Source organism: Siphateles boraxobius, unplaced genomic scaffold, assembly GCF_051911475.1.
Source record: "Siphateles boraxobius isolate OS27281-9 unplaced genomic scaffold, OSU_SipBor_1 24, whole genome shotgun sequence".
Lineage (NCBI taxonomy): Eukaryota > Metazoa > Chordata > Actinopteri > Cypriniformes > Leuciscidae > Siphateles > Siphateles boraxobius.
In genome coordinates this window covers 4,207,553-4,234,122 of record NW_027508855.1, presented here as the reverse complement: position 1 = coordinate 4,234,122, position 26,570 = coordinate 4,207,553, and the positions used below count along the sequence as shown (strand labels likewise).

The window sequence follows — 26,570 nt, the reverse complement described above, 5'->3', positions numbered from 1 at the left end:
TATTTACTCAATGTTATTTTGAACCAAATGCATATGACTTCTATTTTCAGTGGGGCACAAGGAGATGCAAAGCAGAAAGTTAAGAGACTGACAGCCTTAGTCACAATTTACTATTATCACTTCTCTTTTCTGTAAATTAAAATAAAATAAATAATGGCGAATTAGAAAATGTGACTCTTCTTTTGTGTTCCACAAAATAAAGACATCTGTTTAGTAGAATATGTTTCAATAAATTTTACCATTGAAAATAGAGGACAGAAGAATATAGCAGATAAATTGGTTTACCTTCGCAATTAAAATGTATGTTCCTTGCTCTTGTAATATCAGGGATGTAAATATGACAAATATGTAACCCACATTTTTCACAACTCATTGGATATACACAAATCATGCACATAATCTATTCTGGATTCAAAACAGTGATTTTTACTTAAAGGTAACAAGTTTGCAGCCCTGAATATTTATCTGTTTATGTCCATTTGTTATATTTGCATACAGTATATCTACAGTGCATGCATATTTATTATAATATTGCACATTTATTAAGTCTATCTATAGTCTAATCATTCTTTTTTTACCCAAGCACATTTTATCAATTCCAAACCTAATCATTCTTAATAACTACCATTCATTTTTAATATAATAATTTATAAGTGATATATAATTGTTAATGAGGATATCTTTATTCAGGTGTGCATAATTAAGCAGGTTTTCTTTGACAGATAAAATGGGCCAAAAAAAGAGATTTATACTGAAAAGTCATTATTAAATGCCCTTGAGAAGGATGAAATAAGAAAAGTAAACTGACCGACCATTGGACAAGAAACGCTGATTGGGTCAACAGGGTCCAGCCCTTGGTACTTATTACATATCACTTGATTATATGGCCATGATTTAACAACTGTTGTGCCATTATTTTGCAGACTCTTGTTGCCAATTTTTTTTGGTATTGTTTGTTCATAATTTATGTTTGTTCACAATTTTGTATTTTCTGATAAGATCAGATAAAGGCTCAGCTCGAGGACAGGCATTGTGAGTGCAAGTAAGCGTGGCTTCTTATTTTATTCTTGTGTAACAGTCGTGTATTTTCAATATAATAAATAAATAAAATTTCTACAATTTGAAAACTTTAATTTGAACGGCAGCTTCTCAGGAGCTTCGGCCATGACGGCTCCATCTTCAACACTGAAGAAGTGCAAAAGACCTTCCCAAGTTTCTTGGAAGAAATCAGCCAAAGAAGGGTGGACATGGATGTGTATGTAAGCGACAAATCAAAACCACTTACCGAGTCTATTTTTATATAAATTCACTTTTATTTGAAATTCTTTTGAAATGTGATTTACTTAAAGATTAAGCATCAAGCTGCTTTTGATATAGTTTAGAAAGTGATAGAAAGGCCATACTTCGGAATAAATTCCTCCCGCAGTAAACTACAAGTTTACAGATTCGATCGTCCATTCATGATCTTTATTGTTGAATTACAACATCCTTTTCATGGGAAAAATTGTCAACCCAGTGGAAAAGCAATGACATGACATTCAAAATGTCACAAGTGACATTAGATGGCCATTATTTATCAATTTATTTTGCTGACCTTCTGGAGTTTACAAATGATGAAAGTATTTTAATTGTACAGCTATTGCGTGAAAGGTTCTGTTAGCATATTATTGTCTACCTAAAGTGAGAATATGTAAATACTGTAAATCATTTAATAAAGACTTATGTATACAGGTTGAATTGCCTTATACTGAAATGCCCTTTGAAAAAGGCACATACAAATACACCATTTTTTGTTTCAGGTGTCTCATGTTGTTTGTCTATAAATGTTTGTACACAAAACATCTGGTAGGTTTGATATCAGTGAAGACGGGACACTATTTGAGCTGATATAAATATTTATTTCCATCTTTACATGCATGTCAGGCATCTCAGTAGCTGAAAAAGTTTCAGTGGACCAATGTTTTTTTTTGTTGAAAATTGTAGGTCCCCACAATAACTGTCTAATAGAACAGACAGTTGTTAGAGCAGGCAATAGACCTAAAGCATTTCTAATTTCAAGTGGCTTCGCTTTGCTTCAATGCAACATTGATAGACTGACGACACTGCCGCAGTTTTTGACTAGAAGATTCAAAGGTACAAGATATAGAGGAACCTGAATGGATCCCCTGCAGAAATTACAGAAAATTCTGTACTAAAACTGGCTACTGTTGGCAGGTTTCCTGAGAAACAAAAGCGAGCGACACGCTCTAGAATCAAACTATATCACGTCACCGTTAGTGATTTAGATCAGAGAATCCTGGCCTGTACACAATAGCAGCTATATACAGTGTGTTTACGCTGCAAATCAGGTCTTGTTTGGCTGGGTTTGATTTAAAAAATCCAATTTCCTATGTGTTTTTGTTCCATAAATGAACCACAAATGCACACTGACTTTCTTCATTATTATACAGCTTCAAATCATGCATAGTAGGACCATTCTGATTATACAGAAGCTACATAATATCATTTAGGGTTAATCTTGTGAGCACAATTATAAAAAAATAGTAAAATCACCATTGGTATTTTAAAAAATACAGTCACAGACAAATTTGGTAGAAGAAAACATAAAATATGCTAACTGTATAATTTATGTTGCTCCTCAAGGGGCTTTATCTTCCACGTCCATTCTAAATATGACTAGTGTTTGCAGGCAAGATATGTTCAAACAAGTAATTCTATAAACAAGATTCCTTTCCATTGCACGGTATTCACAATATACTACAGAAGACGTCGTAACAGAACTCAGCAATGACCTGATATTAAATGAGTCTTGAGCTGGTATCAAGAACACGTTCAAGCTTTTTGAGAGCACAGAGGACGCCCAGTCACTTGTGTTTATAGCAGACATTACTATCAAACAGGTCTAGAAGACTTAAGGAAAGAGACACAAACTGTGCATAATTATATAGGATGGGTGCAACTCTTTAGTCAGAAATCCCATGCAATGTTTTACACATCTGCCATTACACTAAAAGGTACTAGAGCGCATTGTCCTGGTCCAAAGGGGCTGGTCTTTAGAAAGGATGCTTGTGTACGTGTGAATCAATTTAACAAAGCAAATTATTTCTGACAGTGTTTCAATGCATTCTGTTTCAGCTCGCTCACGGATAGAGGTTGCCATCTTGTATTTGACAGCACAAAAAAAAAAAAATTGCCCTCAAATATCCACACGAACCATGATGCAAAAGCAAATGACCTTCGTGACCTTGCCTTAATGGATCAGATGAGGAAAGCACACAATTGTGAATTCATGCGTGTTTGTGCGTGACGCGATGTGTCCTCTGAGTTCTCGCGTTTAGTTGTAACTCTTCTGCAGGTGAAGATGAAAGGTGGAGTCATCGAACAGTGGATTCTTCACTTCCATTTCCCCGGTCTGGAAAGAAAAAGAAACTTTCAAACACCACGTCACTATGGGACTATACTACCTCATACTGCAGCACTGTGGGTGACATATAATACCATCTATTACATCTGAAGGAGGCATGATTTATGATCATGATCACGTATGAGAAGATCACTCTCATATGCAAACACAACAAACATAAGCCGCTTTTACACCGTCGGGCCAAATCGTACTCTGCTTAACTGTTCCATTCCGTGCCGATCCGGCCCAGCCGGTATGGATAACGATCTTTGGAATGTAATTTGGTGTCAAGTGTAATTTTGTGCGTTTACAGAAAATATGAGATGTCAATAGCGACTGTTATGGAGGATGATCAGATATTTCTTTTAGTTTTATCATTCATTCAGCTACCAATAAACTGGTAGCCAGGCAACAGACAAGTGACCAATCCTGAGTTGTGACATCACTATATGCATTCTACCAGCGTGGTAAAAATACAAATGGAACTGTTCCCTACTGTTCTCCGAACCGTTCAGCCTGAAGGTTGAAAAGCGGCTATAGATGCAATCTGTCACACATTAAGAATAACTAAGTATTGCTCTCTTACTGGGGCAAGTCCAGGGCACTCATAAACAGTGAAGTCTCCATCTTCATTTTCCTCATCCGAAGTGGCTCCCGACTCTGGAATCTTAGAATCACTCCGTTGTCTGCATGAGGATAACAAGACACAGAAGCCATGCCACTAAGTTGTGAATAATATTGTAAATAATGCCATTTACTTTATTTTATTTCACCTATTCAATTCTATCAATTTTTTTTAAAATATACACATAAAATAACAAACTTTTTTTTTGTATTGGTGCTCATACATGTTGTGTCTTTATTATTTGTTAAATTATATTTTTCATTTTACTTCTTTAAAAGAAAGTGTGGCATGTATGATTTATAATATTAAAATGGTTTATAAGCCTTGATGTATTAAATGATTGTGGTATAAGAAGTATTGTTTTGTGCTTTCAAATTTAGATGGAGTCGATGAAGAACATATATTGTGTCCTACCACTCAAAAGTTTAGGGACGTTAAGATTTTTTAAATATTTTTGAAAGAAGTCTCTTATGCTCATCAAGGCTGCAATTTTTGGTTTACAAATACAGTTAAAACACCAACATTGTGAAATATTATTACTATTTTAAAATAACAATTTCTATTTTAAACATATTTTAAATTTTAATTTATTCTTGTGATTTTCAGCAGGCATTACTCCAGTCTTCAGTGTCTCATGATCATTCAGAAATCATTCTTATATGTTGTATTTGGTGCTTAAGTAACATTTCTTATTAACTTTATTATCATTCTCTAAAACAGGCAGGCTGAGTATTGGTGGGAAATGTTGCAGCCATGATAGGCAGTTAATGAGAGAGAAGTTTATTAATGCTATTTGCTGACTACTCACTTGAGTGACATCATTTGCTGCTTCTGAAGCTGAAAGTGGTACATCTGGGCACTCTGGGCAAGTGTTTTATCTCCAGTCTAATATTAGAATAATAGAAGAGCGAGTGAACATAGAAACAATAAGACATATGCCTGGATGTCACTTTGTTTTTGTATGTGTACATAAGCTCTACTCACCACGCCACTGTCATAAGAATTTGGACCTATCAACCCAAAAGCAGGATAATCGACCTTCTGGGCCAGACGATTGCCTCTCTGCATCCTGAGAAGAAAGATGACAGCGTCAGTATCATTCAAGTCTACTTGTTCATCCAACAAGGTTTTGAAAGATCTTTAAAGACCTAAGTGGGGATTTTAAAGCTTTTAGTCCTTGTATTTTATTTTTATTTTTTTAAAGATTTTTGATTTGTTCTTTGAGTACATCAACTCAACCATTGAAAAGCTTGGGGTCATTTTGTTTTGTCAAAAGAAGTGTCTTATATTCACCAAGGCTACAATTATTTGATTTAAAATACTGTAAACTGTTTGAGATTCACACACTTAACTGTAACTGTTTTCTATTTTAATATATTTTTTTAAATGCAATTTATTCTTGTGATGGCAAAGCTGAATTTTCCTTTTTTCCCCCCAGTCTTCAATGTCACGTGATCCTCCAGAAATAATTTTAATATGCTGATTTAGTGCTCAAGAAACATTTGAAAACAGTCAAGCTGTTTATTTTGTGGATACGTGATACATTGTGGAAACCGTGAGCATTTATTAGAATTATAAATGTCTTTACTGTAATTTCTGATCAATTTATTGCATCCTTGCTGAATAAAAGTATAAACTTCTTAAAAAAAAAAAAATCCTTTGCATGGTAGTGTATAGGCTAATGTACAATAATGTACATAAGAGTTGTACAATCTTTCTCTTACAGGTTTTTTAAGTTCATTACTGAGAAAGTCCAAAATATAAGTCAGACTGGCATGTAAATAATGCAAAATCTCACCTGACCCAACACACTCCAGTTAAGACCATAGCCACTGAGCCCACCATGAGAAACACACCCAAAAATACTAAAGGCGAAAAAACAAAAAGGAATATGTCATGAAAAAGTTATAGAATGTCCACAAACTCTTAAATCTTTATAAACATCTACAAACAATATATAACTCACTGATGAAGGAGTGGTCCTCAGAGGGGTACGGGATGATAAAGGGGGCGCTGTGCACAGGAGTGTGTGAGGCTGGGCTGGTGGTAGAGGAGGCAGTGGTCAGGACACTTGTCAGAGGCTGTTCTGATGTAGCAGCGGTAGAAGATGCTTCTGCTCTGTGCTGACTGCTCGGCCAGGAATCTTCAGGGACTTTGGGAGCAGCTGGTGAGGGGGCTGAAGAACATAAGGAAAATACAAAAAGAAAGACTGTCAAGTCTGAATGGAAATGACTGAATTTTCAATGTTCAAGAAAGTATGGAAGCCTTGTTTCCGCAACAGAATAAAAACATTTAAAAAGGTCATTACTAATCACAACTTTTTATCCCGTTATTCTGACATTTTTAGATATAAGAAAAAAAAGTTATTTATTTATTTTTTATTTTGTGGCGGAAACAACCGTCCATAAGAAAGACCTAAAATTTAGATAATTGGGTGCCAAATTATGGCAGCACTCTTTTAAAGGGACAGTTTGCCAAAAATGCATTTTGTTATTTTCTCACCGTAATTTTGTTGTAAACGACATGATATTATTTTCCTGTGAGACACAAAAGGTGAAATTTTATGTACCTTTATCCCCATACAAAAGTGACCGCAGCTGTCAAGCTCCAAAATAGAGAAAAATAAAGACAATACATGTAGATTTGTATATAAATATTGTCTTTTGAAGCCATTCAATAGATTTTTTTGAGGAATAGAGCAAAAACAAAGACATTATTCACTGATAATCTTCACCAAATATTTCCTTTAGATGAGTCATGGCAGACCTGACATCATCAGCACCAAACACCATTACTTCTCGTGTGTGTGTGTGAGGTGAACTGCAGTGTGTCAGTTTGAATATAAAGACTGAAATTTGTTACTCACAGAAAGGTTTAGTATGGATTCAGAAAATCTGGAATATATTGCACAAGTGCTGTAGAATGCACCTGACAGTCATGTTGACTGTCTGAGCTTGTATGTACTTTGTCCTTTTATGTTTCACAGAAGAAAGTAAGTCATACAGGTTTGGAATGACATGAGGGTGAGTAAATGATAACGGAATTTTCATTTTTGGGTGAACTATCCCACTGATCCCCCTAGTGGGATCCACATGTCTTACCTAAGTGCTTCATCTCTGATTCTCTGTGTCTGCTGATGATGGAGGACAGAATGTCTATCTCTTCATCCAGCTCTGGGAGATGGTTGACCTTGGCTGCTTGGGCAAGAAAGAGTGAAAGAGAAACATGAGCGTTACAAAGGGAGAGAGAGGGAGGAATAGAATAGAAAGAATAATGGAAAATTTGCAGTACTTACACTAGCATTCAAAATTTTGGGTCTGTAATTTTCTAATGTTTTTGAAAGAAGTATATTATGCTCTCCAAGGCTGTATTTATTTGATCAACAGTGAAAACAGTAATATTATAAAATATTATTACAATTTAAAATAACTTTTTTTGGTTTTAAAATATATTTCAGTGAATGCGAAACTCAGTTTTCAGCATAATTTCTCCAGGCTTCAGTGTCACATGATTCATCAAAAATTATTCTAATATGCTGATTTACGATTTACTTTATGGAAACTGTGATACTTTTTTCCAATATTTATTTGTGAAATAGAAATCTTTTGTAATCTTTCTTTACTGTCACTTTTTTCAATTGAATGCAACCTTGCTGAATAATAATAAATAAATAAAAATTACTGACCCCAAACCTTTGAACACACATGGAACAGTGTCCATATAGCCTACTTCCGAGTTATGTTAGAGTTAAAGCTGTTGCTCTGAGCTAGAAAACAGTAACAGGTCAGTTACAGAACTATCTAAAGTGGCAACTTCTGATAAGGTAAGTTTAATAATAATGCACCAAGGAATATGACATCTTGGCATCATTTTTATTCCATTGGATGGAATATTTATGTGCATTTAAAAATTATTCATCGTGACCCGCATCAAAAATGTGTGCGCTTAAGTGTTCATGAGCTTTTGTAATACTGTGTTAGCTGTGTGTGCATGTGTGCGAGTGTGTGTGTATGCTGCAGTGTGTGTAGGTGGATTTGGTAAGTTGGTTTGTTGTGTGGTGCTGCTGCTATGCGTATGTGGGCAGTAGGGCGTACAGGCAGGGGCAGGGAGAGACAGGGGGAGGGGACTCCGCAGATTCATGAATGAAATCCGTCGCCACAGCAACCACTGAGAAAGTGCCAAGAGCAAAAACTTCACAAGCAGGATAAGAGAAATGACAGACTGAGTGTTTGAGAGAGAGGGTGTGTACGTGTTTGTGTATGTGAGAGAGAAAAAGATGCTTAAGCCAACCATGAAAGTTCCATTTTTACCAGAGCGAGATACATTTACTTAATAGTGTCAGATTATATATTTTCCACTCCAAATAACATGGAAAAAAAACAGCTTTAGTTTGACGTGGACTACACATTTAAGGGATTCATTTTTGTCTAGTGACCTTGAAATTTCATTAATAGGCCTATACAGACTAGATAATCTGCATTTCAAATAGAAAGCTCCAAAAGTGTATACTTGCATAATTAAATGCATTAACAAGCAGCACATAATTAAACACATAAATAAAAAACTACACTAATAAAACTGAAATCAGCCACTTGCTTTTTACAGAAAAGTCTCTAAACTGAACTCGATGTTCTATGTAAATAGTGAATCATACAATTACTTATCAAATTCAACATAACTGAAGAATTAGAGCTCTTGGTAAGTTAAAAGACAGTAGATGGGTTTCCATCCAAACGTAAAGCAAATCTTTTTAAAGTTTGCAAAAAAAAAAAAAAAAAGGTATTAGGTGCATTTCCATCAAGTTGTTCGAGCGGATGACTTTGGAATTGGTAACCTAATAACCAACAGTAAATAAAACACCATCAGCGGAAACAGATGATTAGTCACGTGGGTTTAATGTTCACTATGTCAGAATTTATTCTGTAAATGCATTTCCATCTCCCATTATTCACATTTACCCTTTTTCTCACGAGCCAAAAACCACCTCAAGCGAGTGTATAAACTTGGGTGATGGAAAAATTGCTATTTTGGGTCTCATATCTAGCTGTCACAATTATGTTCAGTTTACCTTCGGTTTCGTTTTTATGAACTTTTAGTTTGTCATTTATTGTTACCTCTTTCCTTTGTTCTAGTTTCCTGCCACTTATAAGTTGTCATGGACTTACATTTAATGAGCACATCTGTCTGCATTTGGTTCATCAGCACTGTGTATTTAAGTTCCTCATTAGTTCTCAGTCTTTGTCCGGTATTGTTGTGTTTGTTTTACATGCTGGCCTGTTACGCTGACCATTCTCTACTGTGGATTACTTGTTTCTGTTTTATTTAATAAATACTTTATGTTATTGAACTTTTTCGGATCCGTCTTCCTCATCGTCTAACTCCTGTACGGATATTTGTATGTAAACCTGTGTGTGGACGTATTGACACAGGAATCATGATTCATAAAAAAATTATATTTATGAGAGTCCTAATTCACTAATTGCATAAAAGTATTCTCACTTATTTGAAAAGGTTTTCATGTCCCTCATTGTAATGTCAATGACTATTCTGTGAAGTATCACTAACCAGCAGTTAGTAAATTGCATATCGCACGCTCTAGTCATCACCATTTAAGGGCTTCCCGCACAACCTCTCTTGTACAGCCATTCGTCACTCACTTCCTGAGATCAAACGTGGCAAAATCTTTGAGTAAAGTCAAGTGTGTGAATCTCAAAGCCAGCTGAAACAGAAAAAAACACTTTTTAAATGGGCCTTTAGTGCACCTATCCCAGGTCAAGATACAATAGACATCATTTTTGTTATTCTAAAATAAGAATAATTACTTATTTGATTTCTAATAAATAATAATAATAATATTTATAAAAAACACATCTAAGTATATAAATAAAAACATTTCAGTTTAACCCATTCTTTAAGACCACCAGGACGTTTGCAAACGTGTACATGTGGTTTGAGTCGGTTTTAAGTTATATATATATATAAAAAAAAATGATTTTAATAAATTTATAATTAACTCTTTCCATCGGTTTGTAAATTTCCCCCCAAAAAAATAATTTTCCCCAGAATATTTTGCTGTGTGAATATCTGTACATGCGATATATCACAAGTAAGTAAAAAAAAATCTGTTTTATTCTTGCTTGATGCATTCTTTTTTTAAATCAACACTGGAATGTGGATACATTTTATTTAAAAAGAAAAGGCAACATTGAGAATTGAGATATTGTACTCGTTCAGGAGATGCGTAATAGCGCCCCCTACACCATATAACGGTGATAACATGGAAAGCCGTAAAAAACCATCATTGGCTGGAAAGCGTTTTTTTCATAAATGACGAGTTAACCGGTAAATGGTAGGGAAAAAGTTAAGATGCAAACTTATAGATCAATCATCAATATTGATTTAAAACTATGCGCACAGGTTTTGAAATAATCAAAATGTCTGTGCAAAAAGCACGGTTAGAAAAGGAGACCCAAAGGCTTTGGCATAAGCCAAAGAGCAACACAATAGTAGGAAGGTCTGTGAAATATATGTGATGCCTCTAAGGTCTTCTGAATAAACTTTAAAAAAGAAAGAGAGAGTTAAAAGAGGGAGAAGGAAGGGGTGCTGTTCATGCTCCTGCCTGTTGAGTGCTATCGATTAGGTGTCAACAGCACTGCCCTCCTACGGCAACACTGGAAAATTACTGATCGATAATCCTCAAGGCTGTAGTCAAAATGAACTTTTTTTTGGCTACAAACTGGAAGCTGAAAACAAAAATGAAACACTTGAGGATATTTACATCTAAAGGCTGCTTGTTGGTATGCTTAAAGCTAAGAGGGTTTACACAAGCATTTGTCAATTCCTACCACTGCAGTGTAGAAAGAGGCCGGCTGAATTATTTCATTAGCCCCCCTCCTTCCTGTTGCATTCTGCAGCAATGTGTGGGTGGAAAAGGGGGAGAGGGAAGCCAGACTGGAAGGTTGCAAGGAGTGAGAGGTCTTCCACTGCAGTTCAATGCATATGCCAAAAGCTATTGATGGGGAAGCCTAAAAATGCTTCCTTACATTTTAAAACACTGCATATCAGATCAGCACTATAGGAGTCTTGAAAACAACTTGCAGTGATTTTTCAGTAAAATATATTTTCCAACACAAACTGTAAACCCTGTGCAGTAATACTGTGTACAATGACGAAAGACTGTATAAATAGCAATATGGCGGCATAAGTCTCACCTTCTAAAGGAAAAAGACAATCGCAAATGGGTAAAGTCACTGCATTCGAAGCTCTGGTTTGCATAGAAACAGTCAAGGGCTTAAACATTGTGCTTGGGAATGCACATGCACCATCCTGAAGTATACGCATTTTTAACGCTATTTGAGCATAAGAAACTACATTCACGGGACAGTTAATGTCAGATTTGGTTGCTGATTTGTAATGTTATCTAAATGTTTTTCAGATTTCTGTATTTCCCTATCCATAAAAGTTGGTCTTGCATGCTTCCAGGAGCTGTTGAAAACACGGCTGCCAAGTGAACTGACTTTCCTTGAAAGATACTTTTTGTATGACTGTCTGATGTTGACAGTACTCACCAGAGTGATTTCTTCTCCTGACCACACACTTCCCTCGTTTGTTCTCCATGAATGGGTCTAGGCATGGGCCGCAGTGTGAAGAGCCAGGCTGGCAAAAGTGCCGTCTCTCCCGGGCACAGTCCAGGCTCCGAGGACAATGTCCCACAACTAAGACAGAAAAGACAAAGACCCATGAATGACCCACTCCACTTTCCGTTGAGGTTCTGATGACCTTGTTGTTGTTTTTTGTAATATTTTGTGATAATTGCCGAACATGAATGACCAATATTTTTCCACTGACCACAGTGACCTGGCAGCTTAAATATAAAGTCTATTGAGACATTTATTTATACGACTTTTGTAAGAGGCAGCAGGAATCTATGACTGCAAAAAAAATGATAATAATCATAATAATAATATATATATACATATATATATATATATATATTGTTTGCTTTACTTCATATTAAAATGACATAATAAAGATGCCAGTGGATTAACAAAATTCTCCTGACTCTCTCAGTTAGTAAGTCTGTTTTCGAGATGCCCCAAAGCAATTCAGCTGCAGCTTAATTGATCCACAAATATTAGACACAACATTGTTTGGATCCATATTGAACAAATGTTCATTATAACACAACAAGTGTTGTATCATTCTAACAAAACAATGTTGGTGGAGCTTGTAAAGGTACACACACACACACACACACACACAACTCAGCTGTTCATTCTTTTGTTGGTATTCAGCAGGGAGATATGAATAATAAATAATCAGTATTATTATATTCATCCTTCATCAAATATTAACAGCAAATATTTTATTTAAAGTTTCTCATCCACATTTACTGTAGTTCTGACACTGAATTCTGAATGCTTGACCTAAACATGTTCAATGTGAACAGCCCCCAAAACAGGTCTCACGCGAAAGGGAAAACTAGTCGAAAATAGATGCAATAACACAAACTGATATTTAAAAACAGCAGCATGTGTGCAGCACATTTTGATATTTAATCATGTTGAATGTAAACATGGAAGGATGGCGAAATCTTCGAATGTGTGATGAGATGCACATAGAGAAATGTACACGGAATGCGACTGCTCCTCAAACTCCCTGAAGTCTATGGGACGCATAATGCATACGTTCCATTGACATTTGAATTTCCTAACTGTGAACTGACATAACATAAATCAGATAATAATAATAAAAGAAAAAATGAAACATTTAATTTTCCAGTAAAAATGCATTGTGTTGGCAGTTTAATGCTTCCCGATTTCAAACAAATTACATGCATGCATTTTTGCCCGATTATTTACACAGACAGTGAGAGCCTAACATAATACATCGACCACAGATTAATTTATTTCAAAATCGGCTGGAGAATAGCCCATTATGTTCTGTTTTATGCACATCAAGGTGTGAAGATACATATTTGAAAAATATATTTTTAAAGATAAATTTTTGCTGTGCTGTTTTTGCCTTTATTGTGATAGGACAGTGAGTAGACAGGAAGCGAAGTGGGAGAGAGAGAGAGAGAGAGAGAGAGAGAGAGAGAGAGAGAGAGAGAGAGAGAGAGAGAGAGAGAGAGAGAGAGAGAGAGAGAGAGGACAGGATTGGGAAAGGTCCAAGAGCCGAGACTCAAACTAGTTCGCCCGAAGTGCAACGGCGCTTTATGTCTGCGCTCTACCCACAAGGCTATTGGCGCCAAACAACATTTGAAAAATGTTTTTAGGAACCGATTTTAAAAATTTCAGTGCACTGCTAATTAAGATAAATTTGTAAATTTATAAATAGCATTTACCAGGCAAAGAAATGAAACTCATTCTTAATCAGCTTTAGCATTTTTGCCATTGTCAGAAGAAGATGGACACTTGCTATCCTACCTATTCCTGTTCTTCTTACTATTTTATGAATGCAATAAAAGCTATTCACAGTCTTCTGTTACAGTGATTTTAACATTGCATGCATTGCATTGCATGTTGTGCCTATTAGAACACTTTATATATGCATAGTAAAATCATTGTAATGCACAGCCTCAAGCGGCTTATTTCTTTATTGAGTTCTAATTCTGAAAGCCTTTGCCACTGAAACCTTGGCTGCTGTTTCCATAACAACTGCTATGGCAACAGAATAAGTGTGACATCATCAGGTGTGAGTCACTGCCAATGCAGTAGCTGAAAAGGGGTCGGAGACAAACTCTTCTGAACCAGAGCGAGTCAGGGTAGAGATTCAAGAAAACTGACCACAACAATTGAGAAGATGTTATAAAAATAGTATTATTTAAAAAAATAATGAAGCTCAAAAGAGTGCACGCTGTGCAAAATAAAAGAACTGTGCATCATAGATGTATTTATTGACTCATTAATAGTCATTATTTATAATAAAAGCATTACTGACCACATCGTTTTCAGACTCATCTACAAATCTGTCTCACATTGTAAAACGCTATTGATTACCAATGCTCAAAACAACAGTCATTGCCTTGCAATTTGCTTTTTACTGGAACTGCACATCAAGTGCATAAAAGTGAAGAAGTGACTCATTAAACCTATATAGTGCATTAGCAGTGATGGTTTTTACCAGAATCCCTCATTGTCACTGTGCTGGAGGTGATGCAGAGATGGACATGAGGGTTTAAAGCTGAGCTTCTCTCTGTTGTTTTTCAGATCTTAATCTCATTAACAGTGGAGCATCCGTTTTTTTATTCGACAGTCTCTCAATCACACATACAGACACATTTATCTACACTGTTGCACAAACACATTTTACTGATCTTTATCACTCTTGAACACAACAATCCATTTGTCTAAAAATCCCTAGCTATTAAATTAATATGATAAGAAATCATCACTTCCTCGCATGAAATGGAGATGACTATCAAACATGCAACTGCATGTGACCATCTTAATCAAACCATGTGACTGAAGTATACTAGATACAAACTTACACTGTTTTGACAATCTTGACCATTGCAAGTTGCTCAAAAATAAACATGGAAAAAAACGTTTTCATTCCGTTAAGCTCCATCGAGCTGTTTATGAACAGAATAGCACATCCTTAAACCAACTAATAATACAGGGCTTTCATAATACAGATGAGCTAATTAGTCTTTCAGACTAGTTAATATTTAAAATATTTAGATACTAAGTCCTGATAAGAAGTTCTGTTGGAGTTTTGTAAGACTGTGATTAGAAGTGAAGCGAACTAGATCCACAGTAATCTGTGTTGCAAGCAAATCTAATACCTACTTCCAAGCACACACACACACACACACACACATGCACGCACGCACACACATCACTGCTATGGAGCACCACTATCATCTCTCACTCCATCCTGCTCCTGCCAACAAAGGCCAAAGTGGCTCCGCTGAGGGTGGAAAGTGTCGGCGTCTGGCCATGGTTCAGACATGCCTCAAGGTGACTCAGTCATGCCGGTTTTGCTGTGCAGATTAAAGACGAAACTCATCCAGGACAGACTGAAACAGACCTCAAAATGGACAATATGAGGCAGAGCTGTTTGTGGCATATAGATTTTAACACCACATGTACTATATATTTTCGCTGTATCTTCGCACCGAAGGCTCAAAAGACATAAAACTTCTGCATGACTCTACAGGGTTGAGACTTTTGTCCTCCATTGCACCATTGAAAAGTCATGTGATCGCGGTTGGTGTTCACAGTCGCTTTTTCAAAGACATACGACTCGCATTGATAGTCCGCATCCGATCTGTCCGCTTACATGGCAGACGCAAATGCACGTATCCAATTAATATCAGATTTATTTCCACATATGAATGCTTTTTTTAAAATCTGCTTACACGCTCGTGGGTCATATCTGATCTGTGCTATATCATGCGAGGAAAAAATTGGGTCACTTGAACCATGTAATGTAAATGTGACCAAGAGGTACATCTGGTTTGAGAATGAAGGTAAAGATCTGTCAAGAATCAAATATAACCATAACGACATGATAAATATTACAATATGTAAGATTAAAATGAATGATAGCAGAGTGTTTTTGTGAGCCTCAGGGTGTCACTAGCTATTTATACAGAACTCATTCTCTCTGGGTCCTCAGAATAAGGGGACAAACTGAATGAAGTTGCTATCCACTAGTGAACAATAAATAGAGTCATATGATGCATTAATGATGCACATTTACTTACTACTAGTTGCTTGTCATATATGTCTTACTACTTGGCCTGTGGTGTTTTAAAGATACCTTATGCATGTTTGTCTATTTAGGGTGGTCCGACAAATCCATGAATGCTTCATACAGTTGCAGCACATCTAAGTACATCTTTTTTATATTGCCGCTATTTTTCCAGTGAACTTCAGCTGACATTCTTGTGAATTATTATTCGCCTAGCAACAGCATTCAGTGAACATTGAACCAACAGAAAAAGGAATGACGTTTTTATTCTCCCTGTACACTTGCTTCTCAATGCGTTTGAAAAACATGGCAAACTATGTTGAAATAAAGTGGACTGCATGCTGTCACTCTCAAGAACTTAGTTTTTTTATGTGACATTACAGGCTGACTGAGGAGAGCACAGAGAGAAGGATAGAGCTGCAGAGTTTCTCGTTTTTTTTGAGGTGTTGAGCACCTTGAACATTCTCATCGTGAAATGTCCCAAAAAAAAAAAAAATTTTTTGAAATGTTAAAAATAACATGACAGCGAGTAAATAAACAGTCCAATTTAAAGATGACTCATAAGAGCACTGGGCGAATCTAATCCTGTCACTTCTCATCATTTATGTATTTTCCCTGTTTCCACTTGATGTTTTATGCTAATGTTAATCCCATTCCCTGTAAACTGTTAAAGAATTGAAATCACATACTGAGGGAATGGATGAAGTACTGTACAGAAAAGTAAAGGAAAAAAATACATGTATAGAGAAAAAAGGATGGGATGTTACACATTACAATTCTAAAGGTTGTGGATGGTAAGATGTTTTAATGCTTTTGAAAGAAGTCTCTTAGGTTCATCAAGGCAGCATTTATTTGATCAAAAATATTTAAAAATAACAATTAAAATAACTGTTTTCTATTTTAAAAGATAATTTAATCCTGTGATGGCAAAAAATCCATTTTTTTGAAAAAAAAAATTTCAGTATCATTACGCCAGTCTTCAGGTTCACATGATCTCTCAGAAATCATTCTAATATGCTGATTTGGTTCTCAAGTAACATTTCTTCTTGAACTGTTGTGCTGCGTAATATTTTTGTGGAAACCACAATTTTTTTTTTGTTGTTGTTCATGATTCTTTGAATAGAAAAGAACAGAATTCAAAAGAACAGAATTTACTTGAAACAGAAATATTTTGTAACATTATCTTTACTGACACTTCTGATCAATTTAATGCATCCTTGCTGAATAAAAAATAATTATATTTCTTAAAAAGAAAAAAATTATGTTTAGATTCCTTAGATTGTTCGGACACAAATAGTATTCTTTCATCAGCTGCTGTCGCAAGGAACTGTGAATAACATAAAAAATGAAAATGAATCTTCCTTTTTTAGCCACCTCACATTCTTACATCACCATCTGCTTCCTGACCTCAGATTGGTGCTCATGAATAAATACATTTATCTTGTTCAGGGCAGAATTTAGGTGGCCAGTCTTGTCTCTAAATTAGTAATGAGATGAAATCCATTGTGTCAATTAGAGGGGAAATTAAATTATCCAATTAATCAATAATGTTCAGTAAAACATGACATTTGGATCATTGCATGTATTATTGACTCAATAAGAGAGCACCAATATGTGATTAAAGAAAAATAATTTATGAACAATGCAAAACTATCTCTCTCTGTCCTTAACTAAGCTTAATATAGATTATGTTCACAAGGAAATATGGACTGCAGAGACTGCTGGGCCACCATGGCTCAAACCAGGAGACAGTGTATTCTCAGGTGAGCATGACCTTATATGACACATGTGCAGCACTTCAGCCTTTCTACAGAAACTGTATTGATCCTTCAGAAAGGAGCCAGACAGATTTCACACATGCACTGCACTGTATCAGATCATTTCTAAGGGTGTCGGTCGGCCTGTCGGGTGGTGTCATGTCACTGAGAACATCTGACTTAAGCACAGATAGAAAGATGTTTAATACAATTTTAAATTATAACAATTTTATTCAATGGTGTCAATAGTCAATGGCCATGTTTGTGACTTGTGGCATGCTGGGAGAAACTAATTGTAAATATTTTCCTACCAAGCATGCTGCTATGGTACGTTTCAGAGTGTGAGCAGCTGTTAACTCATATTTAGCGAAGAATAGGTATTTTTTAAATACTTAAAACGTGTAGCAATTTGGCTGCATTGGGTCTCTGAAAGTTAAAGGAGAGAAAACAGAAAAAGACAAGCAAAAACAAATAATACAGAGAGCAGAGCGCAAAGAAATTTAGGAGCGCAAGAGAGGAGAGAACAGAAAAAAAAGAGAGAATAATAACATCTGAGAGTGAAAGAAAGCAGCGTAAGACGAGAGCTTAAGAATATTCATGATGGATGATTTCTATGTGCAACTCGAGTGGCAGATGTAACCTTTGTGTTTCAATAACACATCTCTCTATTGTGCCCCTTTATTACATCAAAAGAATGCAGCAGATCTGAAACAATGGAGAGTGACAGAACTACTGAATTATACTTATTATACCAGACATCTCTCCTGCTGTTAAATATACACAAAGATTATAGAGCATGAGAGAAAGACACTGAACTTGATGACAGATCTCTTCACTCTCACAGTTTTGTGGAGTAAATTTTAGGTTTTAGGCATCTGCTTTAAAGTGAGATTAAAATGACAGGACAATCTGAAGTCTCACACGCAAGCACATGAGGATTACAGTCAACCCGAAAACATCTCACCCTCTTTCACGGCAGCTTAGGTCTGACGAGAGTGACTCTATACTCTCCAGGCATTAAATCAGAGTATTTTACACAGGAGGCAACATCAGCAAAAAGCATCAGGAAGACAGACATAGATAGAAATAACTGAATTTAATGTCTTTAATGGCTTAAATAAAGTGTCAATTCTAAAATGTGTTTCATACACTGTTACTGTAAAATTGTGTATGATAGACACATAGCACAGATAAAATAATCCCTAGAACAAAATTAACCCTTATGCAAATTAAGTATATTAATAATATTTTTTCTACCCTGGAATTTTGCTTCTCAAGTAAATTAACCATGTTTTAAATATGTTTAGTTTAAATATTTAAACTGTGAAAACAGTCAGATATTCTTTGAGATAGCCCTTAAAATCATTATCTAGAACTGGCAGTCACCTATACATATACATATATATATATATATATATATATATAGCTTTTGGATTATCTTTTTATCCCTATCTCTTGCAATAGCAACATCTATACCTTTTCTCTCTGCATTCAAATGATCCATATTATATCTCTGTGATTGGATAACAGCCTCTATACAAGTTCTCTGAAAGAAGAACTATCTGCAGTGCTCACTTTTGAAGGTTACTTAACTTGTCTTCATTCTCATTAGATGGTCAACTATCGACTTCACAGCTCCTATACAGTGTGAGCAAAGCCCTGGCAACCTCCAAAAGCCTTCATAAAATGGCTTTGCTTCTGGTTAAATATCATCCACCATGGTCAAAATCACTTTATGCAGCTTAAGGTCTCAGCTCTCTTCTTTCATCTTTTTTTGACAGATTGTTTGCTGGTGATGTGTTGACTAAGCCTAAATACTGCAGCACAAAAAAGATAGTGTCACCTACTACAGGTTTACATGTATCCTATTCCTAGGTCAAAATAAAACTTTAATTTTCTAAAAATATGCATTTAACATCACCTCATTTCTCAAAAATTCTCAAATGATTTGTTTGAAGCAATATGAAGATTCAGTCTCTCTAACCCCTCCTACTGTGCTCTGATTGGTCATATGGCTTAGTCTGATTGGTCTACCGGGTAAAAACGTTAGCCAAGCACAAACATTTATCATTACTCCAAGTAAGAAAGAGAGACAATCTGCATTATTTGACACAATTGTAGATAATAGTGGCATACAGCTGATTAGCAGAACTATTTGAGTAAGAGAGTAATACTGTGAGTTAGCCGGTTAGCTGAAGACCTAGACCTAGACTGGGTTTACACAACATAACACACAAAACTACACATTTTTAACACTCAAAAGAAAATATAAAAAATAAATTATCAATCATACTTATAAGTTGTGATTCTGAGAAGAAAGTTGGTTCAAATAAACTGGGTACTGACAAATCTTTCATGGACACGCGTTTCGCGAATCCTGCTTTGAACTCGCCGAGCTTTACAAAGCAATCGTCAGTAAAATGACGGGAACAAAACAAAAGGTTGGGATTAGTGCTGTGGTGTTGTTGTAAAAATGAATTCTAACCACTGATTATTCAGATCCCTAACATCCTTTGGAAGTGAAAATACATATACTGTCACAGCTCAGAACACAGCATCTTCTCGACAGCAGCTACAGTGTTTGAGGGCGGGTCAAAGTAGATGTTGTTCGTGGACAGCCAATGAAGACCGTAGGTGGTATTATGCAAATGTTTTACCACGTTACGTATGCAGGTCACGAAAGTAAGACTAGAATTCATGACGACTCGTTTAGGTGGTTCAGAGTTGATTCTTTGTTTCGGGAGACAATAACTTTATTTATCGTGCACTTTCGACTTTCAACTTTGCAGACCATTTACATTCACAGACAGCTATATTACACACTGCATGAAAGATAATATTCGAAAAAGAAATAGGGGCACTTTAAAAACAAATCACTAATCTAAAACCAATCATTTTATGCTACAAGTGAATTTTGGCATCACAACATTGTAATGAACAGAATGAAAAACGGATTAAATATAACAATGTTATTTAACTGTTAGTTTTGACAATAAATATAAGGGGAAATGAGCATGCACAATTAAACGTCTAATGTCAGCTGATATATATTCAATATCAACTGATACAAATAAGAAAATAAAACTATTATCAGATGAAAACCAATATATTATATTTATATATTCCTATGTTACTATACTGAATGATTGTTTTATACCATGGTACTCCAATTTTCCGCAAAGAATACCAATATTAGTTCAAAATAACATGTAATACAATGGTACTTTTTGTTGGTGTATTCTGCTGCAAATATATATATATATATACACACACACACACTATATATACACACTATATATACACACTATATATATATATATATATATATATATATATATATATATATAATACACAAGAATTCAATATGTACAAGTTATGAATTGGTTTTGCAGAGTGAACAAAAGACTTTTGTTGTTCAGTTTTTCCTTATATGGAAAGTGACTGTCTTTGGCCCTATACTGTAGGTTTGGGGGACTAGTGACCGTCATGTTCTACATTCTTATTGTTCTTATTTATAGCCCAGACCTGAGTGTCAGAAGAGGTGTCTGGAGTTTCTAACTGCTGATTGACAGTTTCCATTACACAACAATGAAGTGTTACAGAAGAGCCCCTGGGGTGAGCAGTACGCTATTAACGGAACATCTTAAGTGAGTGAGACACAAAGAGACACGTCTCAAACTGGAGAGGAACGACTGTCATATAGCCTATAGGCATGACATCAAAACTAAATATGAGTGCACCCATTTCCCAAAATAGACACAAATGTGGATGTCACACGAGTTCCATATCTCTCCCACTTGCGTCAGAGAGCAGATTTGTTGTCCTTTCTTCCTGCATTAACATTTATTAATTCTCATTATTGAGTTTTGATTATTTTTTCAAACAGCAGAATATTTCATTCTAATCAAAGACAGATTCAAACAGAATCTAAGCCTGAACTAATTTAAAAGGGTCCTTAAGTCACTGAATGTGAGCGAACACATTATTGTATAGTCTAATTATGACTTTAACAAATTGCAGTTCACATGTGTAGCTTACAGAGGAAGCAAGCAAAATATACAAAATACATCCTCTCTATGTGGCTGTTTTGAGCTATATGAATGCCCAGAGACCGTTAAACCAAGACACCGGTCTTGCATCACGACGCACGTCAATGGCACGAATGAAACGTGTCTTACCTGCCATTGCAGAGCTGACGGCGACTGTTGTGATGAGGAAAGCCTCGGTGAGTAGCGAGGCCCACGGTCGGCTCAGTGATCGCATCCTTACGAACAGTAAAACGTCCCGGGGGATCCGGGGTTTATCATTCCCCCGTCCCACAGTTTTGGGAAACCTGTGCCTGTAATCTCTGTGCAATGACACTCAAATATGTAGTGGGCAGGATATATTTACGGTGCGCGGGATCATCCAGTGCTGCGCGTCCACCACTGATGCTGATGCTGTTGCCCGTGCGCTGCGTGTCGGTGAAATGATGATGATGAGATCTCTCTCTGACTCTAAGCGGGGAAAATACACGAGATTGAGCGCTCAGCCTACGCAGGACAATGTCGTCATCACGTCTGGATATTTTTCGATTCCATCAAAACTAAATAAGTTATTGTCTTTATAACAAGCGCATGTTTGGGGATATAAAAGTTGACGTTCATTTGTGTTAAATAATTAAGGTGAAATGTTAAAATGTTACAGCATTCTCAGGTTGTATGTCAAGTAGCTGATCAGTTTCAATATTTAGATATATAATGTATTTACAAATGTGTGTGTGTAGCCTATTACTATTTATAACGTTTTTGAAAAAGTCTCTTATGCTCATCAAACCTGCATTTATTTGATAAAAAAGACAGAAAAAAGAGCAATATTGTGAAATATTAAAATGTAAAATAATGGTCTTCTATTTGAATATACTTTATTTCTGTGATGAAAAGCTCAATTTTCATCAGCCATCAATCTTCAGTGTCACATGATCCTTCAGAAATCATCTAATATGCTAATTTGATACTCGGTTGTTATTATTATCATTGGTGGAAACAGTTGTGCTGCTTAATATGTTTTGGGATCCTGTGATACTTTTTTCAGGATTCATTGATAAATAAAGAAAATACATTTGGCTTTCATAAACATTTCTTTCGTGAACGAATGGGTATTTCATTTTTTTTTAAGTGAATATTTCTCGAGAAATTTTTCGTTCAATGAAGTCAAATTGATCACTGTGTCCATCCCGCTCAGGTAACAAAACAAGCGCTTGCACTGCCGCCTGGTGGTGTGACATACATCATGCCACATTTTCGTACGTTTTATTTATTCTTCTATAAATGTTGCTATATTCAATAGCATTCACTTTCAGCAAACAACAACAACAAACATAAACTGTCAGTGATTATCTAATTATTGTTTATTTTCCAAACGATAACAATGAAACAAACAAACAAAAAAAACCCAGCAAAAAAGAAGGATTTGTGCAGGATACAAAAAAAGGTTAAGATACAATATAGTACCACGTGCTGTAACTAATAAATACAAATATCCAATTGCGTTCATTAAAATTTAAAGCAGTTGACATTTCATAGATAAAACTGAACTTTAAAAACAGCAAGAAAGAAAACAGGAAGTTGTTGTGGCCAAATATATCGGAGTCAGACACTATAAAAAACTCATTTTGCACATCAATAATTTGCCTGCCATTTCAATTTGAAATACAAATACTTAACATAACTTTCTGGTTCCCTAACAGTGGCGTTGTACTGATGTGAATATGAATTGGATGGTTCCCATTTCCTGGATTCCCCTTTTCAAAAGTGACCTGTATAGAAATCAAAGCATCATAACATGACATATCTCCACTAGGACCCACAACCTTTGCGCAACCATTATCTAAAGATAGTACAATGCATGTGCGATTCAGAAGATACTGACATGCAATTAGCAAAAAAAAAAAAAGAAGAAAAGATTGAAAAAAAACAAAAAAACAATTAGGGAATGGCTTAAATGGTCAGTTGTACTACTTTGAACTGGTAAAGGAGAAGAAGAAAAAAAATCAATGCATCCACTTCTGTAAATAACAACAAATGATAGCAGTGTTTAATAATGCTTACTGTACCAGCTGCACCAATGTAAGCAACACTTAAACTAGAAGCGGCTTGTTTGGCGTTCCAGCAAGTAATTGTTCACAAGGTAAGTGCACAAAACCCAGACTTCCTTGTGTCATTTAAAAAAAAAAAAAGCCATCTCCACTAATTAAGCATAAAACAGACCTCTGCATCAAATTGATGAAGAAAAAAAACAAAAATCAGTGTCTTTATATTTTGAATTTTGGCAAGGCAGGTACTGTATCACAAGCAATAAGCATCAGATCTGACAAATTTAAATAAGGCACCGTACACTATCGACATGAGGCATAATGTGGCTGGTTTCCACTGCATCGAAAGCATCATGCTTCTGTAGTCTGTTACTCTACACCACATAAAAATGAAAAGCTACTAAAATAGCAACTGATATTTCTAATCAAAGTGGATATCATATTTATGAACAGAAAGATGAAGACATTTTGACCAAAGATGTGTTTATATATCCGAGCCCAGCTCTGAGAGTGACGTTTTTTTAAGTGCAAAAAATGTGACGTGCACACGTAAAAAAGACAAGGACGTTAAAATAGACAATAAATGTCTATACAGTCAAGAGTAGTGGGACATAAGTGTTTACAGACAAAAAAAGCTCCTGTCACTCATTCAAAAGTCTTTTAAGAGCAGTGGGTGATACATTTACTCACTGTTTACAGGAACAAACACAATAAATGAATAGAGTTATGAGATATTTCACTGGTGATCCATATGTGCAGTCTCTCCCTTCCCAGTGTCACTGCACTCCTCCTTTGCCGTCTGATGCTCCTCCCCTTCTGCTTCATTAGTGGGCACCTGGAATCCGCTGACATCGTGCTGTGATGAAGCGATGGTTTTTTCCATGTGGGAGTCTTGAGTGCTTGCCGTAATGTGATTTTCCTGTTGTTCCGATGCCGACACGACTTCCGCTTCCCTTATTGGTGAATCCAAAGACTTCTGCCCTGTGCTTGAAGGTGTATCTTTGTTCGTGTCTGCTTGGTTTAGTCGTGCCCCTTCTTGGCAATTTGGGATGGAATCTATTTCCTCAGCAGCAGTTTCCTCTTTTGAGGATGATGACTCTGCAGCTTTCTGTGTTCTGAGCTCATGTTCCTCTTCCTGTACTGCGTGCTTGATTTCCTGTATGGCACAGTCCAGGGTTGACTTGCTCTCTGTTTCCTGCAGTGACTTTTCTGTTGTGCTTTCTTCCTCTTTTAGTGTACTTCTATTTGTTGGTGGGTTCTCCTCAACCGCATTTCTGTTCACATCCTCTTTGGTTCCGTTGGGCACTTGCTTCTCTGACTTTTGGGATAATAAGGCATCTGAACGTACCGCTGTCTCCTCCTCTGGAATATACTCCACGGCGGGCACTTCCAGGCACGACTCATTGGGCAGCACTGAGGGGGTGCCTTCCAACTGGATCATGGAGACCACCTGCTTCATTCTGCGCCTCTTCTGAGCCTCATGATCTCCTGCGCTCTCCCCATCCACGTCCTCTTGGCCTCCATACTCCTCAGCCCAGTCGATAGGAGGGTTCTCCCCCAGCAGGAGAAGGTTAGGGTCGCTGTTGGTCAAAACGATGCTGTCTCGGTACAAGTTGTGTCTCCTCTGGACGGCTGCTTCCTTCACAGCTGGAAACATAGAAGAAATGTTGATAAGATCACACGTTTGCATAAAGGTACTATGTGAAAGGATATTAAATGGAAATTCAGCCCATCTATTTTCTAAACGGATTTTATTGATCTTATTGTGAATGAATTATCTGAGCAGATTTTATTTCTTTTTTATTAAAATGTCAGAATCGTTCGATGGTGTCGTACAGTATGCTGGACTTTTCCAGAAGGCCTCTAAATTAACCCCCTGATCAAAACTTTCCTGAAAAACCTGATGTACATAATCTTCTACATGCCTTCTGCACTCTGATTGACAGTTTATTCTTTTTTTTATCAAGTAAAAGCCCTTTTAGTATAATTCCTTCATGGTACACGTGTCTTTTTGCTGTGAAATCTCTAAAGATTTTTATGAATTAAACGTAACTTTATAATATGACATATTTCATTGGTAATATTTCAAGGTAAATGTTTACTAGACTGAAGTAACTTAGGTTTACTTGATTATCATATTTCTTTATGATTTGGGGGAAATCATGTTAAAATGTAAACATCAAATATGATTCATCAGGTTTATGAGGAACGTTTATTGTATTGCAATGAAAACAACAGAGCTTTAATCATAAAACTAAGCATTTAAATATTAAATATCATAAAACATCTTACCAAGATATTACAGGGAGTTATAGAGTGACAACTGATTTGTATGACTTTATGCAAGCAGTCTGCTATACTTTTCTCAATAATTTACATTATAAGCTATCAGAATTTCATCTTATCTACTGGCCATATAAATAACAACTGCACCAAATTGCATATTTTTGCTCAGTTAGGGTCTGACTAAAATTGAGGTGTATTGAAGAGTGTGAGCTCTTTATTCTCACTATATGTTGCAATATGATACAACACATATTCAAAACTTTTTTAAAATATTTTGTCTAAAGGTTCATTAAATTGTCATTCATCATTTCATATGTCAGGCTTTACAGGCTTAGTCCCCATCCTTTCTTATAATCGACTGCAAGCTCCCATTAAGATCTTCCTCCATCCAATCAAAAACCAATGGATGGAACCCAGTCCCTGTTTACTTTTTCAATAATCTTACTAGTTTTGCTTGGATGTACGTCACAATATGGAATAAAACATTTGCTGCTACTTCCTTTACATCGCGACTTTAAACGTTTTAATATTTTGGGTTGTAAGGTCTCATTCTTTAAAAGAAGTCTTACCCATCATTATATCTTTCATCACCGTATGCAGCACCACTTCCTCAAAGATGTTCTCCACCAGAATGAAACGAGAGAAATCCTCAAAAATTAGCTCCTGGAAACGAGGGAGTTCCTGCGAAAACAACATAATAACTTGAGTAGTTGCAGATTATAAGAA

The 26,570-nt window shown here is 36.0% G+C and overlaps 2 protein-coding genes across 2 annotated transcripts in view; both read right to left on the bottom strand.

The window, feature by feature from the left end:
- Nucleotides 1–1,877: 1,877 nt before the first annotated feature.
- On the bottom strand, nucleotides 1,878–21,998 carry npdc1b (neural proliferation, differentiation and control, 1b). Its single transcript, XM_077240854.1, has 9 exons — nucleotides 21,664–21,998; nucleotides 11,597–11,743; nucleotides 7,130–7,222; nucleotides 5,995–6,204; nucleotides 5,827–5,893; nucleotides 5,013–5,097; nucleotides 4,837–4,913; nucleotides 3,990–4,089; nucleotides 1,878–3,412 (listed from the first exon to the last, which is right to left on the bottom strand). The coding sequence occupies exons 1-9, from the start codon at nucleotides 21,746–21,748 to the stop codon at nucleotides 3,335–3,337; spliced, it is 942 nt and encodes a 313-aa protein (XP_077096969.1). The 5' UTR covers nucleotides 21,749–21,998; the 3' UTR covers nucleotides 1,878–3,334.
- Nucleotides 21,999–22,856: 858 nt separating this feature from the next.
- Nucleotides 22,857–26,570, bottom strand: part of niban2b (niban apoptosis regulator 2b) — a 34,380-nt gene continuing 30,666 nt past the window's right edge. Inside the window, exons 13-14 of the mRNA XM_077240853.1 lie at nucleotides 26,414–26,525; nucleotides 22,857–25,205 (exon numbers count right to left, since the gene is read on the bottom strand). Coding sequence (XP_077096968.1) covers nucleotides 24,295–25,205; nucleotides 26,414–26,525 — 1,023 coding nt within the window. The 3' untranslated portion in view covers nucleotides 22,857–24,294. The remainder of the gene's footprint in view (nucleotides 25,206–26,413; nucleotides 26,526–26,570) is intronic.